This window comes from Canis lupus, chromosome 36 (genome assembly GCF_003254725.2).
Source record: "Canis lupus dingo isolate Sandy chromosome 36, ASM325472v2, whole genome shotgun sequence".
In the NCBI taxonomy this organism is placed as follows: domain Eukaryota; kingdom Metazoa; phylum Chordata; class Mammalia; order Carnivora; family Canidae; genus Canis; species Canis lupus.
Window position 1 is genome coordinate 16,109,030 of NC_064278.1, and position 17,332 is coordinate 16,126,361.

At 35.8% G+C, this 17,332-nt stretch overlaps 1 protein-coding gene across 3 annotated transcripts in view; it reads left to right on the forward strand.

The window, feature by feature from the left end:
• The window catches only part of DCAF17 (DDB1 and CUL4 associated factor 17), a 61,881-nt gene that overhangs the window by 30,307 nt on the left and 14,242 nt on the right, over window positions 1–17,332 (forward strand). The window contains exon 14 of one of the 3 annotated variants that reach the window (XM_049106086.1): window positions 746–888. In XM_049106086.1, the coding sequence (XP_048962043.1) occupies window positions 746–888 (143 nt within the window). Of the gene's footprint in view, window positions 1–745; window positions 7,630–17,332 lie in introns of those variants that run through there. The other 2 variants (XM_025460145.3, XM_025460146.3) reach the window with 2 other exon arrangements.

The following is a 17,332-nucleotide window of genomic DNA, read 5'->3' on the forward strand; positions in this document are numbered from 1 at the left end:
AAGTTGTAAGAATTTTCTTACTAAGTGACATTTGTTGAAATAGATGTTACTGTGTTCGCGTCAGTTCAGGGTTATTTATACCGGTAACCACATGAAAGAGGATATCATCCTGCAGGACAAAATGAGTACTTCTTAAGCCTTCCTTCCCTAGGAACTAGAGGATGCCTCCTTTCTAGAGGACTTAAAGATAAAGTTTTATGTTTTATTCTGAGACATATTATTTCCTTACCATAGTCTTTGTTTCTTTTTTTGTAAGTTTGGTAACATTTTTAAAAATGGAAGTATGCTGTATTAAATCCCCCCAAATATTTAATAGAGTTGATATCTAAGCATGTAGGGTTTCCAGACACTCTTGGAAATATTTGCCTACTTTTTAAATTATTATAGAATATAAAAACTATAAGGAAGAGTAGCCTTATCCAATCTTTTGTTTTTTGAATGGAGTACCTGAGAGGTTTAGCAACTTGCCCACTGTCACACAGTGAAATAGCAGTATAGGCAATAGAATCTGGGTGTTCGGACTTCTTCAATGAGGGCTGTTTTCATTTTCAACATTTTGTGTAATACTTTTCTTATAAGTAATCTGCATATTCATAAATAATGAAAATAAATTATTTCAAGCAATTTTTTGCTTCCAAGTATATATTTGAAGATCCCTAGGATAGGTGCTGTGACATTTTAGTGATATAATTGTGAATATGGTTGTGTGAAGAGGAGATTTCATTTGACTATGTTTTTATTACAGACATACAGCCACGAAGTCTACTTTGACAGAGACTTGGTACTACACATAGAACAGAAACCCAGCAGGGTCTTCAGCTGCTATGTTTACCAGATGGTATGTGACCCTGGGGAAGAAGAAACAACGAACAGAAGTTGTGAAAAAGAGTGAGATAATTTTAAATTTTGACAAGTAGCTTATGAGACTTTTAGCCACACACCTGAGTGGCTATGTTCAGTCCTCCTTTTTGTTATCTGCATAGCAAGTGTTCCAGTATGTTGACTTCAGATGACTGTGACTTCTTTTTTAAATTCTTGCCATATACAGGGCAATAGGGACTTCAATTTATGGAAAGATTTTTTTAGAATGACACCCCAAGAAGTCTAGCATTTTAGAGCTTTTAGCTGGGGGATGATACAAATATAAAGTGTTGGGGAGCACAAAAGACAAGTTAATTTCAGTTGTTGGGGGAGGGTTATTGATGGAGAAATATTTAACATGGTTCTTAAAGGATGGTATGGAATTTTGATAGGTAAGACTAAGCAGGAGAGACAAAAAAGAAAGATGTAGAAGATATAGAAAGAAATCCCCTATCCTCTATACCAAACTTTGCCTAAGGGTAAGAAAAGAAGTCTGTAATGGAATACTTTTGAGCCATAAATGTATCATCACATTTTTCTAAATCATATATATGTATATATATGTTTTGTATTTATATGTTGCATTAGGAATTGGCTCTAGTTCCCAGATTATTTTTTCTTCTATGATTTTATTCTCTTGGCTTGGTATTCCAGTTGATTATTTATGTTTCTATCATAGATTAATATAAAATATTACAGGAAAACTTTAAGCCAGTTTCTTTTCTGATATGTAGCTTGTTCAGCTTTTAATACAATTAAAAATGTTGTACTCATTTCACCGTTCTGCTTATTTGGTGGGTTTTCCAATTCTGCTTAGGCAGTATTTTCATAACTATGCAATAAGATAAAGAAAGGTATCCTGGATCCCACCAGTTCTGCTCCTTGTAGAAGAGTATAGATAACATCTCAATTCCCACTAGTGTGTGTATTGACTGATTAGTTACAAAAGACTTTTGTTTCTATCTTAGTTGTGAAACAAGTATTTTTTCTTCTTTGTTAGGACCAATCTAAATATAATCCTGAACTCAGATAATCATTCTTCAGATTGTTAAATAAAAGCAACCTAAGGGAGAAAGTTGTTTCTTTTTGCTTCCTGTTTGAGAAATCCATTGCTGCAATCCACATGTTCAGCACATTTCTCTGATTCAGCCTCAAAAGAATAGTAAAAATAGAAGAGGAGGAAACAGCAGTAAAAATCATTGCTGATTCAAATTTAAGGTTAAAATATGGGATTGTAGCTTGGATAATTTACATTAAAATCTTTCCGTTTTGTGGGACACCTGGGTGGCTCAGTTGGTTAAGCGTCCAACTCTTGACTCAGCTCAGGTCTTGATCTCAGGGTGGTGAATTCAAGCCCCATATTGGGCATGGAGCCTACTTAGGAAAAAAAGAAAGTTAAAATCCTTCAGTTTTTCCTTTGATTTTGGCTTGATCCCATGTTAAGAATGATGTGAATTTTGCCCTTTTCTGGCCTTTGAAGTTTCTAGATAAATTTCAGGCTTATTATGTATGATCAACAGGGCTGAGGAGAGAAGATATTAACCTATTCCAGACATCAAGAAATTAGTAGCAGAGTCCATAAATTTAAAAGAAATAAAAGGAACAAACCTAAAATATAACTGTCTTTTGCACGATAGAAAAGAAGATTGCTAATGTTTTAGAATAAGGGAAAATATTTGCATGTGGGCTAACGATAGATCTTTCTGAATCTGATCCTAAGTGTGATAACCATTTGGGAAAGTAAAAGTGATTACCTTGTGAGCAAGACAATAAAACTGTCTTCATGTATTAAATTCTAATACTTCTATATCTACTAATTGAAAAATCCATTCTTGTTTTATGTATCTTTAATGGTACTATTTAATATAATATTTGAAGCTTTCAGAGCACTATAGAGACATTATTGGGGTTTCAGAGCAGTTGAATAGTTATAATGTGTTGGGTATTGCCCCAAACTTCCAATTAGACACTAACTATATCTAAACAGTCATACCCAGTGAATTTACATCTTGAAAAATATATCTGGTAAGAGGTAATAGATTAAAAATACCAGAGAAAAGAAAGAAACCAGTGTTATATGAGTTTCAAAGCACATGCAGTGCTATATAAAAGCAGAAAGCCTACTCTCTGAGAGTGTTTAAAAAAGGGATATCCTAAAACTTGAGTCCTGTCTGGTTTTTAAAAAAAGAAGTTTGAGTTTGCCCTTCTCCTTTAAGTCATTATCTTCCTTTTTGATGAATGATAGGAACTCATCTGCTCAGAAAGGCATCTGAGAACTAGCTAAGTTGCTTAGCTGCTTTTTAGGCTGGGGGCAAGTAGGAGTGGGTGGATAGAATGCTTCTAATCCAGTGATGAACTGACCACTGAGAAACTCCTAATGTTTCACCACTGCCAAAATCAAATTAGACTTGGATCCACACGCATATGATCCAGGAAGGAAATGTCCCTTATTGTGAAATAATAAGGCACTGTGGGCAGTGTAACAAACAGAAGGGTTACACCCCAACTAAAAGGACAAGCTGTACTACGTAGTTTCAGCCAATTTTAAACAGTATGTGGGAATGTGGGCTGCATGATTGTTAACAGGATGGTTGATAAAACTATGCCAAAAAGTAAAAGATAGTAAAGAATGTGGAAAATTTGTGAATAACACACATAGCAGGAGACAGTACAGCATGTTTCCCAAAAAAGTATGGGCTTTCCAGCTTCCCATAGGAGCATGGCAGCTGATCATTCTGCCACTTGCCAGGTGTGACGCTGCCATTCTCTTAGGTTAGAAGGAAGTGGCAGTTAATACTCTCCTGGCTCCTCCTTAATCCCCTGCTGTCTGCCTGACTGTTTTAGAGTCTTAAACTGGGTGCCCACCTACCTAACCAGCATTAGCGATAGGTGTAAAACACTATGGGTAAGATTTCTGAGTGTTTAATGCAAAACCGAGTGAAGCAGTATAGCTTCTTTCAGCAGGTCTAGATAATACTGATAAGAAGTGTATTTCTGCATTTCGTTCTTTGTGATTCTGCATTCTCACACTATCAATACAGCAAGATTATCATTCTTTGACTTTCTAAAACATTTCTCATAGTTTGAGGGAAAACAAATCCTATTGTAGTTGCTATTTGAACTACCTAGTGAGATGATATTCTATTTAAGCAAATTAAGGTATCCACATTCTTCCACCAATTCAATGTTTTGTTTCTTGTATGTACTTTAAAAAAAAAAAAGATAACTTACGTTTATTGAGTGCTTTCCATCTGCCAGTCACTGTGATACATATAAAATGAATTGGCTTGCTCAACATTCAGAATAATCCCTATGAAGTATGAACTACCATTATTCTTCCACATTTTGTAAATGAGGAAAGTGAGGCTTATCGAAGTTAATTTGCTCAAGATCCTACAACTTAAGTGCAGAGATAGGAAACACCTGTATCTGTTTGACACATACTTATGCCAGATTTCCTCCAAAGATCTCAAAAAGCAAATGATGTTATTTTATCTCATATATAGCATACTGATAATGATAATACTAGGTATAGAAAAGTGCTTAATGTTCTTTAAATGATGATTGGATGTCCAAATTTTGGACAAAGTTTGGATGAGATACATTTGGCCTATTCACATAGGTAACCTGATATAAAAGATGATTCTTTTATTCAGTGGTTAAAAGTAATTTTTAAAAAAGATACAAAATACAGTACTCTCATCTTGTTTATAGGTGATAATAAACACCAGTATTAGTAATTACTCTTAAGGTAACTTGGCTTCCTTTTAAAAAAAAAAAAAATTTATTTATTTATTTATTAGAGACACAGAGAGAGAGAGAGAGAAACAGGCAGAAGGAGAAGCAGGCTCCACGCAGGGAGCCGACGTGGGACTCGATCCTGGGTCTCCAGGATCACGCCCTGGGCAGAAGGCAGTGCTAAACCACTAAGCCACCGGGGCTGCCCTTGGCTTCCTTTTCAATAATGTTTATAGTTTCTTACCTTTCTTACCATGCTTATGTATGTCATCTAACTTTTGAAATTTCAGGGAAAATTCTAGGGCTAATTTCTGGTCTTTGTATTGCTATAAAACCTACCTCTATCTTACAGAAGGAATAATTTATTACAGGCATAGGATATATATTAGAAAGATGAACTGAGGGCTTTTCTCCATCATTTTCATTATGAAAAATTTCAAACATACAGCAAAGTTGATGGAATCCTACAGTAAATACCCAAATATCAACTTCATGGATTCTAAATTTTGCTCTATATATTTTATTACTCATCTCTCCATGTTACTTTTACGATGCATTTCTTTTTTTATATATATTTTATTTATTTATTCATGAGAGACACAGAGAGAGAAAGGCAGAGACACAGGCAGAGGGAGAAGCAGGCTCCATGCAGGGAGCCCGATGTGGGACTCGATCCCAGGACTCCAGGATCATGCCCTGGGCCGAAGGCAGGTGTTAAACCACTGAGCCACCTGGGCTGCCTCTATAATGTATTTCAAAGTAAATTGCAGACATCAGCATGCTTCCCCCAATAATTCAACATGCATGTAAGTAGAGTTTAATGTTTAGTTTAGTTTTTTTTTTTTTTAAGATTTTATTTATTTATTCATGAGAGACACAGAGAGAGAGAGAGGCAGAGACACAGGCAGAGGGAGAAACAGGCTCCATGCAGGGAACCCGATGCAGGACTTGATCCCTAGTCTCCAGGATCAGGCCCTGGGCTGAAGACGACACTAAACCACTGAGCCACCTGGGCTGCCCTAATGTTTAGTTTAAAAAAAAATTTTTATTTTATTTTTTTTAGTTTAAAAAATTTTTGTTATACACTTACATACAATGAAATGCACAAAAGTTAAAAATAAGCTTGCTGAGTTTTTGCAGATGCATTCATCTGTGTAACCCAAAACCTTTTCAAAATTAAAAACACAGCAGTCATTCCAGAAAGTTTCCGCATGTTCCTTCAGAGTTAATCCCTACCTCACCTATCAGGTGTTAACTACTGTTCTGATTATTTTGCCTCACAGATTAAATTTGCCCATTCTAAAACTTTATATGAATGAAATCGTAAAAAACAAAATGCTTCCTTCATTCAGCATGTTTTTGAAGTTAATTCATGTCACATGTACCAGTGATTTATTCCTTTTTATTGCTGAGTAGTCTTTTGTATGAATGTGCCAGTTTGTTTTTTCCATTTTCCTGTTGATGGACACCTGGGCTGTTTCTGCTTGCTTTTTTTTTTTTTTCTTCTTTTCTTTTCTTTTCTTTTCTTTCTTTCTTTCTTTCTTTCTTTCTTTCTTTCTTTCTTTCTTTCTGTTATGAAAAAAGTGCTCAGAACATCTTGGATATACTTTTTGTGAACATATGTCTATTCCTCTTGGGTAAACATCTAAGGATGGAATTGTTGGGTCCTACAGTAGACATCTGTTTAGCTTAATAAGGGTCCTACCAGACCCTTTTTCAAAAGGATCGTGTCATTTTACATGCCTGCTACAATGTGTGAAACTTCTAGTTGCTTCACATTTTCTCCAATACTTGTGGTTGTTAGTCTTTCTAATCTTAACATTTATGGTGAATGTAAAATCTTTCCTAGTTGTTGCTTAGATTGTTTCTACTTGCCCCTAGCAGCCCTCTTGTCAAGTTACCCTCTTTATCTTTTTTAACCTCACCCCCACCAAGAACTGCTAAAAACATTGTTTCTTCGTGATAATAATTAAGATAACTCAAAACTCAGCTTGAGTTATTCTTTCTCAAATATAGAATAAATTGTCATCAAGGAACTCTGTTTCCTTTAGTGGAGACTAATAGAGAACAAACCTGGGTTGCTAATAGTACATGTTAGAATGACTTACTGCAGCTGGACAGGGTGGCACCAGACAGAAGCTCTGTAAAACATTGTAATAAAACAGAAAATGGATTTTTCTTTTAAAGATTAGAAGTTCATGTTATTTGTAAATCAGATGAATGTTTTTTTAAAGATTTGTTTGTTTGTTTGTTTGTTTATTTGCACACACTTGCAAGCAGGGTTGAGGGTGGTACAGAGGGAGAAAATCCTCAAGCAGACTCCTCACTGAACTCAGACATGGGCTCAATCCCAGGACCCTGAGATTATGACCTGAGCTGAAACCAAGAGTCAGATGCTTCCCAGAATGAGCTACCCATGTGCCCCAATCTGATGAATTCTTGCTGTAGTATGAAACCATATTAATATTAAACAAACTTTATCATTTTCCCCAACAACTATATTGGATCTCAATGTGGTTTTTTTTTAAGATTTTATTTATTTGTTTATTCATGAGAGATACACAGAGAGAGAAGCAGAGACATAGGCAGAGGGAGAATCAGGCTTCATGCAGGGACCCCAGGATCATGCCCTGAGCTGAAGGCAGATGTTCAACCACTGAGCCACCCAGGTGTCCCTCACTGTGGCTTTAATTTATATTTCCTTATTAACTAATGATGATAAGCACATTTGCATGTGTTTATATGCCATGGATAAATTTTTTAATTTAAATTAATTTTATAGTCCTAAAAACTGTGTTCATCCTACAGAAAATATGTGCTGTGTTTTGGGAGGGGTGGGGAATCATAGTACAAGCCTCATCTAAACTGGTAATGTGTAAATTTTACATTTTCTTAACAGTTTTTGAGGTATAGTGGACATAAAACAAACTGCACATATTTAAATTGTACAATCTGGTAAGTTTTGACATGTATACAGCCATGAAACTATCACCGCAATTAAGATATTAAATACATTCCTCATCCTCAAAACGTTTCCTCTTGGTTCTTTGTAATAACCTTTGCTTCTCTCTCCTATCTTCCCAAAGCAGCCACTAATCTGTATCTGTTGCTTTAGATTGGTTTGCATTTTCTGGAGTTTTATATAAATGGGCCCACACAGTAAGTACTCTTTTTTTTTTTTCCTGGCTTTCATTCAGTATGATTAATTTGCGATCCATCTGTATTACAGTTCATTCCTTTCTATTGCTTAATAGTATTCCATTGTATGGTTATAACCCACAATTTGTTTATACATTTACCTGCTGATGTACATTTGGGTAGTTTCCAATCTTTGGCTACTACAAACAAAGCTACTATGAACACATAGTACAAATTCTTTGTATGACATTTGCTTTATTTCTGTTGGAAAATACCAAGGAGGAAATGTCTGGATAATATGTTAGATTATCCTTAACTCTTTTTTTTAAGATTTTACTTACTTATTTGAGAGAGAGAGTGTGTGTATGAGCAGGGGGAGAAGGAGAGGCAGAAAATCTGAAGCAGACTCCACACTGAGCGCAGAGCTTAACACAGAGCTCAATCCATGACCCACAAGATCGTGACCTGAACCAAAACCAAGAGTCAGATACTTAACCAACTGAGCCACCCAGGTGTCCCTATGCTTAATTTTTTAAGAAATTTCCAAAATGGCTATGCCATTTTATGTTCCTATCATCCCATCATCAGTATATGAGAGTTCCAGGTGCTCTATATCCTTGCTAACACTTGTTATGGTCAGTGTTTTTAATTTTAGAGAGTTAGCTTAGGTTATATGGTGTGAAATATGGATCAGAGTTCTTTTTTTCTATATGGATATCCAATGCAAAGGGGATACTATTACGTCTTTCACCATTAAGTATGATATTAACTGTAAGTTGTTCATAGGTGCTCCTTATCAATTTGAAGAAGTTCCTTACTATTACTAGTTTTCTGAGGTTTTTATTGGATATAGATGTGGAATCTGTCAAATACTCATTCTGCATCTATTGAGATGATCATATGGTTGTTAGTCTGTTAATATGGTAAGTTACACTGATTTTTTTTTTAATGCTAAACCAATCTTGAATTCTTGGAATAAATCTACTATCAAGTGGATTTTCTAAATTTTCTTTTCTTGTTTTAAAATTTTATTCACTTGGCAGAAACGGAGCATAAGCAGGGGGAGTGGCAGGCAGAGAGGGAGAGGGAAAAGCAGGCTTTCTGCTGAGCAGGGAACCTGGTAAGGGGCTCAATCCCAGGACTCCAGGATCATGACCAAAGCCAAAGGCAGACACTTAACCGACTAAGCCACCCAGGTACCCCAATACTTCTAAATTTATTTTTTTAAAATTTTAAAGGTTTTATTTATTTATGACAGACACAGAGAGAGAGGCAGAGACACAGGCAGAGGGAGAAGCAGGCTCCACACAGGAATCCCGGGTCTCCAGGATCATACCCCACGCTGAAGGCGGTGCCAAACCACTGGGCCATCAGGGCTGCCCAAATTTATCTAATATTTTAAGTCAGTTTTTGCATTTCCACTTTTTCATGTGTGTCATTTCCACAATAATGAATTCATAAAATTTACCATTACATTTATACTGTGGTACACATTAATTGTTTCAAGTTCATTACATTTAGATGACTTTCTTCCTTTATAAATAATTTCTAGACATTTTTGGACCATTTGCCAAATATTTCATTCTCATATTAACAGAATTTAGCAAGTTAGGGCTTATAACCTTGGAGAAGCTCTGGGCATGTTGCCAGCCTCTCCCTGTCTTATCTCAGCCGAGAGAGTTCATATACTAAATAAAATTATATCTGACATAGAAAGTCAGTTTATACCTATTGTGATCCCAGTGACCTGCTTGAACCCATTTAGTTCAATACACTTTGAAACTTTGGTGGACTGCTGCAGAAGTGATGAAACCTAATAGTTTGCTAAATTCATAAAGATGACAACCAGTGAAATGAGTGAAATGGAAGACCCTGTACCTGCTCAGATAATATGCATCCATAAATTGATCTCTCAAATGAAATTTTCAAAAGAAAATGATTTATCAATAAATTCTTTATCAATTCTTTTTTCCAGTAAAAGTTTCAAGGCTCAATTAAAGATTTTTATTTTTCTTTTAAGAGGACATCTGCTCAAGTAAACAATCATTTCTGAAGTCTATTTTGAACATTTTTTCTTTGAAAAATCACAAACTGGGCAGCCTGGGTAGCTCAGCGGTTTAGCGTCGCCTTCGGCCTGAAGCATGATCCTGGGGACCCAAGATTGAGTCCCATGTCGGGCTCCCTGTGTAGAGCCTGCTTCTCCCTCTGCCTGTGTCTCCGCCTCTGTGTGTGTGTGTGTGTGTGTGTGTGTGTGTGTGTCTTTCATGAATAAATAAATAAAATCTTTAAGAAAAAAAATCACAAACTCCAACAGCACAACTTTTCAAGCTTTATCTGTAAGAGAAACAAGACTGGTTAAAGCATGTTAAAAGAATTAACAATTTAAAAGCCATTCTAATACTTAATTTTCCTGTCTATAATCTCTTTCTCTCTTTAGAGAGCAAAGTCAGTGAGAGTTAAAGCATTTCCAGCTCCAACTTATCCCACATCTAAACCTCAGTTATTACATACTTTCTGCTTCAAAATATGCTGACGCTGTATTGTGAACTCAGAGGTCCTTGAAACCACTACTACATCTAATATAAAGTCCTAAATGTCACTTTTTCAGTTTGTCTTGGTTTCCCTTACCAGCTATACTGGTCCTATGGTTTCCATATCAATTTCTGCCAGAAAGTCTTGGTTGCCTCTGCCACTTTGGCTGCCCAATTTTTCCCAACTCTATTTTTTGAAGAGACTCTCTTTTCCATTGGATTTTCTTTCCTTCTTCGACCATAGAATTGAGGGGCCATTTCTGGGTTCTCTATTCTGTTCCATTGATCTATGTGTCTATTTTTGTGCCAGTACCATATTGTCTTGATGATCACAGCTTTGTAATACAGCCTGAAATCCAGAATTGTGATGCCTCCAGCTTTAGTTTTCTTTTTCAACATTCCTTCAGTTACTCAGAGTCTTTTCTGGTTCCATACAAATTTTAGAATTGTTTGTTCCAACTCTGTGAAAAATGCTGGTACTATTTTGATAGGGATTGCATTAAATGTGTAGATTGCTTTGGGTAGCATAAACATTTTAACAATATTTATTCTTCCAATCCGTGGAACATTTTTCCATTTCTTTGGGTCTTCCTCAATTTCTTTCATGAGTGTTCTATAGTTTTCAGAGTACAGATCTTTTACTTTGGTCATTTATTCCTAGGTATCTTATGGTTTTTAGTGTAATTGTAAGCAGGATCCATTCCTTGATTTCTCTTTCTGCTTCTTCGTTGCTGGTGTATAGAAATGTGACAGATTTCTATGTGTTAATTTTATATCCTGCCACTTTGCTGAATTCCTCTATCAGTTCTAGCAATTTTTTGGTGGTCTTTTGGGTTTTCTACAAAGAGTATCATGTGGTATACAGACACTTTTGAGAGTGAAAGGAAACATTACTGATCATTATACCTGGACCACTAAGTACAACTAAATGCTTCAACATAGACGAGCTGCGGAGAAGCCACAGAAACTGCACCTCAGAGCAGTATGGCAGGGACAGGTTAGTGAGAAAGGGGGAAGACTTTATCCTCAGCTCTAATCTGCCCCTCTTCAAATGTTCAGACATAACTCCCCTGAATTTCCAAATTAAACAAGACAGAATTCACCTTGACATCAAAGGGCAGGAAGCAAGGGGAACTCAGCAATATGATAAGAGTTCAGGTCCTAGCACTGGCAGGTTGTGCTGGCATGAAGTTTGCAGAGTCCACACAGAACAGAGTAGGTGACAGTGGCTGGAATTAGAGAGGAGTAAGGCCAAGAGATTCTGAATTTGTGCAGGATGTCTGAAAAAAAGGAGAATTGGCAAAAAATTGTAAGAAATTAGATTTCTTCCTGTGTGTTTGAATCCTGGTCTGCTTTATATCCAGGGAGTAGGGCTTATGCCAGAAAGATGACAGAGGGCACTAATCAACAAACTCAAACCTAGAGAAAAAGACCTTGGCCTTATATCAAAGATAGTTAAATAAATGTACCTTCTGTATTTTAAATTAGAATAAAATGTTTACAGATTATATATATATCTTTTTACAGTGGTTTACTTTTTAATTAACTGTCCTACCTTCTTCAATAACATCAGATAATAGAGTTTCTTTATTCTTTTTAAAAGATTAAGCCTTATTGATTTTTAAATCTTTTATTTTAATGGGGGGATATTGATTTTTTTATGGCAGCCTTGTTGGCTGTAATTCACATACTGTAAAATTCACCTTTTCAAAGTGTAGAATTCAGTGATTTTTAGTATATTCACAATGTTGTACAGTCATCAGCACTATCTAATTTCTAGAACATTTTCATAATCCCAAAGAGAAACCCCATATACATTAACAGTCATTCCCATTTCCATCCCCAGCAACCCATAGCAACCACTAATCTGCTCTATGGATTTGCCTATTTTGCACATTTCACATAAGTGGAATCATGCAAAATGTGGTCGTTTATGTCTGGTTTCTTTCAGCATAATGTTTTCGAAATTTAATCTGTGCTGTAGCATGTATTGGTACTTCCTTCCTTTTGATAGCCAAGTAATATTTCATTGTAAATGTAACACATTTTGTTTATTCATCTGTAGATAGACATCAGGTTAATTCCAATTTTTACCTATTATCAATAATGCTGCTATAAAAATTTGTATACACAGTTTTTGTATACACATTTTTATATAGATACATGATTTCAATTTTCCTGATAAATACCTAGGAGTCGAATTAGTGGATCACATTGTAGCTCTATGTCTAACTTTTTGAAGAACTGCCAAACTATTTGTTAGAGCAGCTGTACCATTGTGTATTCCCAACAGCAGTGTATGTGAGGTCCAATTCCTCCACTCCACATCCTTGTCAACACTTGTTATTTTCTGTTTATTACAACAATGCTAGTGGGTATAAGGTGGTATTTCATTATAATTATGATTTATATTTCCTTCATGATTAATGATGTTGAGCATTTTTTCATGTACTTATTGGCCATTTGTATATTTTCTTTGGAGAGATATTTACTCAAATCCTTTATCCATTTTTTTAAAAGATTTTATCATGAGAGACAGAGAGAGGCAGAGACACAGGCAGAGGGAGAAGTAGACTCCACACAAGGAACCCGACATGGGACTCCATCCTGGGTCTCCAGGATCACGTCCCAGGCTGAAGGCAGCGCTAAACTGCTGAACCACCCAGGCTGCCCCCCTTTATCCATTTTTAATGAGATTATCTTTTTATTGTTGAGTTATGAGTTCTTTATATATTTATATATTTCTTAAAATATTCCAGATACAAATCCCTTATCAGATAATGTGATTTGCAAATATTTTTTCTCATTCAATGGGTTGTCTTTTCTCTTTCCTAATGGTGTCCTATGAAGCACAGTTTTTAATTTTGATGAAGTTGGGGCACCTGGGTGGCTCAGTGGTCGAGTGTCTACCTTTGGCTCAGGTTGTGATCCTGGGGTCCTGGGATTGAGTCCTACATTGGGCTCCCCACAAGGAGTCTGCTTCTCCCTCTGCCTGTGTCTCTGCCTTTCTCTCTCTCTCATGAATAAATAAATAAATAAAATCTTTTTAAAAAATTTTTTTATGAAGTCAATTTTTTTTAAAGATTTTATTTATTTATTCATGAGAGACAATGAGAGAGAGACAGAGACACAGGCAGAGGGAGAAGCAGGCCCCATGCAAGGAACCCGATGTGGGACTCGATCCCGAATCCTGGGATCACGCCCTGAGCCAAAGGTAGACGCTCAACCGCTGAGCCACCCAGGTGTCTCTGAAGTCAAATTTTTAATCTATGTTTTCTTTTGTTGCTTGTGCTCTTGATGTTATATCTAAGAAACAATTGCCTAGATCTAAGGTCATAAAAATGTACTCTTATGTTTTCTTCTAAGAGTTTTTGGTTAGCTTTTACATTTAAGTTGATTATTTCATTTTTTTTTATAATTTTTTTTTATTTATTTATGATAGAGAGAGAGAGAGAGAGGCAGAGACATAGGCAGAGGGAGAAGCAGGCTCCATGCACCGGGAGCCCGACGTGGGATTCGATCCTGGGTCTCCAGGATCATGCCCTGGGCCAAAGGCAGGCGCTAAACCACTGCGCCACCCAGGGATCCCTTAAGTTGATTATTTCAATCTATAATCCTGAAATGAATGAAATTTAATGTTAACATTACTTATTTTCTTACTCCTTATTCCTCTTATGCAGGAAAAGAAGTGATAGTTTGATTCCAAGCTTATTCACAACTGCAAGGCTTGGGGCTGCCCTGGGAAAAGTGAGGATGAAGGGTATGAGGGATGTTGGCTGGGAGCCCATTCCCAGTAGGATTTGGTGAGAGAAACAAGCACCAGCTGCTGGCTCACTTAGAGCTGGAGGAATAAGATTTCATCTATTCCTAAGAGGACATGTGAGAGAAAGATACTGCCAACATACCAGTCCATTGCTACTAACAGGGATTATCTCCTCCATAATTATTAATGTTTCCCCTAAATTCAAGTGGATGTGGTTTTCACATATTCCTATAATGAGCGAATTCACACATTCCATGATAGAGTGAAATTAATACCTATTATTTCATAAATATTGTTAGCAAAAGTAGTGACTATGCTATAAACTTACTTGGCTTTTTGAGCAATTAACTTTTTCTGTCTCAGAATCTTAGAATTTTAACAATGTACTATGATAAATACCTCATGCCCATTTTGAACTCAATAGACTACACAGAAGTATCTAAGAATATTTTTTAGTCATTTCAAGGACAGGCCTGCTGATAACTCCTAAAACATTTTGACACAGCAACCTCTATGCCTATCTCTTGAGTTTGATCACTAAATTCATTAGGTGCTCTATCTACAAAGAGCAGCATTGTTTGTCTTGTTTTAAAGATTTTATTTATTTATTCATGAGAAACACAGAGGAAGAGGCAGAGACATAGGCAGAGAGAGAAGCAGGCTCCCTGCGGGGAACCTGATGCAGGACTCCATCTCAGAACCTGGGACCATAACCTGAGCCAAAGGCAGACGCTCAACCACCCAACCACACAGGTGCTCAAGAGCAGCATTGTTAGGGTTGCTTTTAGTGACATTGGAATAAAACAAGATGTGTTTTAATAACTACTGACACCAGCTACAAGAAATGTATGTTATACAAGGAAGTGTAGCTAGTAATAAAATGTTGTTGTTAATGAATACTATAATTACAGTAGTAGTATACAGATTAATGAAATAAGACTTTTTGTGTCTGCTGATGTTAATCTAAAATTCTGATGAATCAGAAATTCTATATTTAGATGAGTTCAGAAGTACATAGTCACTGACACTCATTCTAATAATGTCATTCATGAGTACCTTGGACATGTACTCATCTTCGAAGTTTTGAAAAATATATTGGTGATTCGAGGAGAATCAACAGATTTATCAGGAGGGAGAAGGATTTGCAAAGAGTTGGGGTGTTTTGTTTGTTTTTGTTTTGTTTTTTAGCAGAACAGTCCAGACTCATGAGGAATGGAGATATATCCTTAATGCAGTAGGGACCCAAGGTGTTGGAAGCAGTTGGAAATGACCCATTTGGGATTGGATTGTATCAGGGTATGACTGAGAATAATAAACCTAGGATTCACAGTTCAGTGGAGCTTCTTGTCCCCATGTTCTTTATCATAGATGGAACTTAATTTGAAATGGTTTTTTACAGTGTCTTTGCCAGATTTGGATCTGCATTTTAAAAATGGAGTGTAGATCTCTTCAAAGAACCAGTTACTATGGGCCACCACGTCTCAGTGTCCCTTAGATATGCCGTAACAGGGTACCACAGCTCTATTGCAGTGACAAAATTAAAAATATTTGAAAATGAAAAGTGATTTCTCTCTCACCCTCTTTTTGGATCTATCTCTGGGCTTTCTCCTTCTTATGCCTATTTTTTACATTCAGAGCCACAGTCCACCTGGAATTGATTTTTGTTTTTGTGAGATGGGAACTAACTCTCTTTTCTCCCTTTTTGTAAAAAAATCCAATCAATTCAGCACCATAAATTCCACATTTGTATTGAGACCTTTGTCATAAATTACATGTCTATATATGGACTCTATTCTGTTCCATTGGTCTATTTGTCATTAGTTTGGCCAATATCACACTGTATTGGTTACTGTAGATTTATAATATATCTTAATATCCAGTAGAGAATGTCCTCACACATTTTTCTTTCTCAGGAATGTCATGGTTACTCTTTACCCTTGACATATTCTGTGCCTTACACTCTTGAATCTATTTGTCAATTCCACAAAAATTAATTCACTGCAATTGTGATTGAAATTAAATTGACCATAGATAAACTTAGAAATGACATCTTTACTTATTTTGAATCTTCTAATACATTGACCTAGTACATCCTTCCATTTATTTATGTCATTTTCAATTTCTCTAAAAATGTTTTTAGGTTTTCTGTATTGAGGCATCACACATGTTTTTTTTATTGCTAGGTATTTGATATGCTTTGATGCTGTTATAAATGGTATTGTTTTGGGGACGCCTGGATGGTTCACACATCTATGAGTATTTCTATATTATAAATTCCTAGAGATAGAATTATTGCAACACACCCCATACAAGTTATATCAATTTATATTCCCACCAGAAATGTAGAGGCATGCCTATATTCTCACCAAATGCATTATAAAACTTTTGATATTTGTCTTTCTAATAGGTGAAAATGATATTTCATAATTTTGATTTGCATTTTTTTACTTTGGCTGAGATTGAATATTATACACCTAAGAGAAATTTTTATTTCCTTTTCTGTGAACTATTATGTTTCTAGTCTTTGCCCTTTTTCCTGTTGGTTTTTCCAGTTAATTCTTAAGAATCAGATAGTTTACAAGGTCTTATCACTTTACTGCTGTGTTTCTATTCAAAAGAACATTGCTTACAAAATACTAAAATATACATAGGTTATTTGCTTGATGCAATTTTAGAGAAACATACCAAAATGCCTTTTGACAAAGTATATATGTAGTGTTGCAATTTCAATATTTCATTGAACTCATTAAAAAGATTTTATGGGAGTTGGAGAAAAAGAACTTTCAAGGTACTCATGGACTATTAAGCAAAACTGATCAAATGCTGCACCATAGAGCAAGTCTCAAGTGTCCCAAATGTTATTCTTTACATATGGAAGAATATCTTTTCTTTCGTTTCCTACCAAGAACCAAGCTTATGTAGATTTGCTTCTGCTGAACTTTTAATCCAGTCAATGAAGTTGTGCATCATTTATCTGAAATTAAATTAGTGTGTAAGTCTGAAGTCCTAGAATAGATAAGATATCATGGACTTGAAAGTATCCAGGTAAAATGGGCAACAGATTTTCTTATCTTATTTCTTTTGCACTTAAAGTTAATTGCACCTTCTAATGATATTTTCATGGTAGGAAATTAGCCCAGCTTCTTCCACACCCATAAACTTAAATATAACTAAACCTTAAGAATATAAACACTAATCATTAACTTAGTACTTTGCTAATTGAACTGAACTCTGTATCTGGTTTTAAGATTATAATAATAGTAAATTCCTTTGGGAACCTGGATGGCTTAGTCAGTTAAGT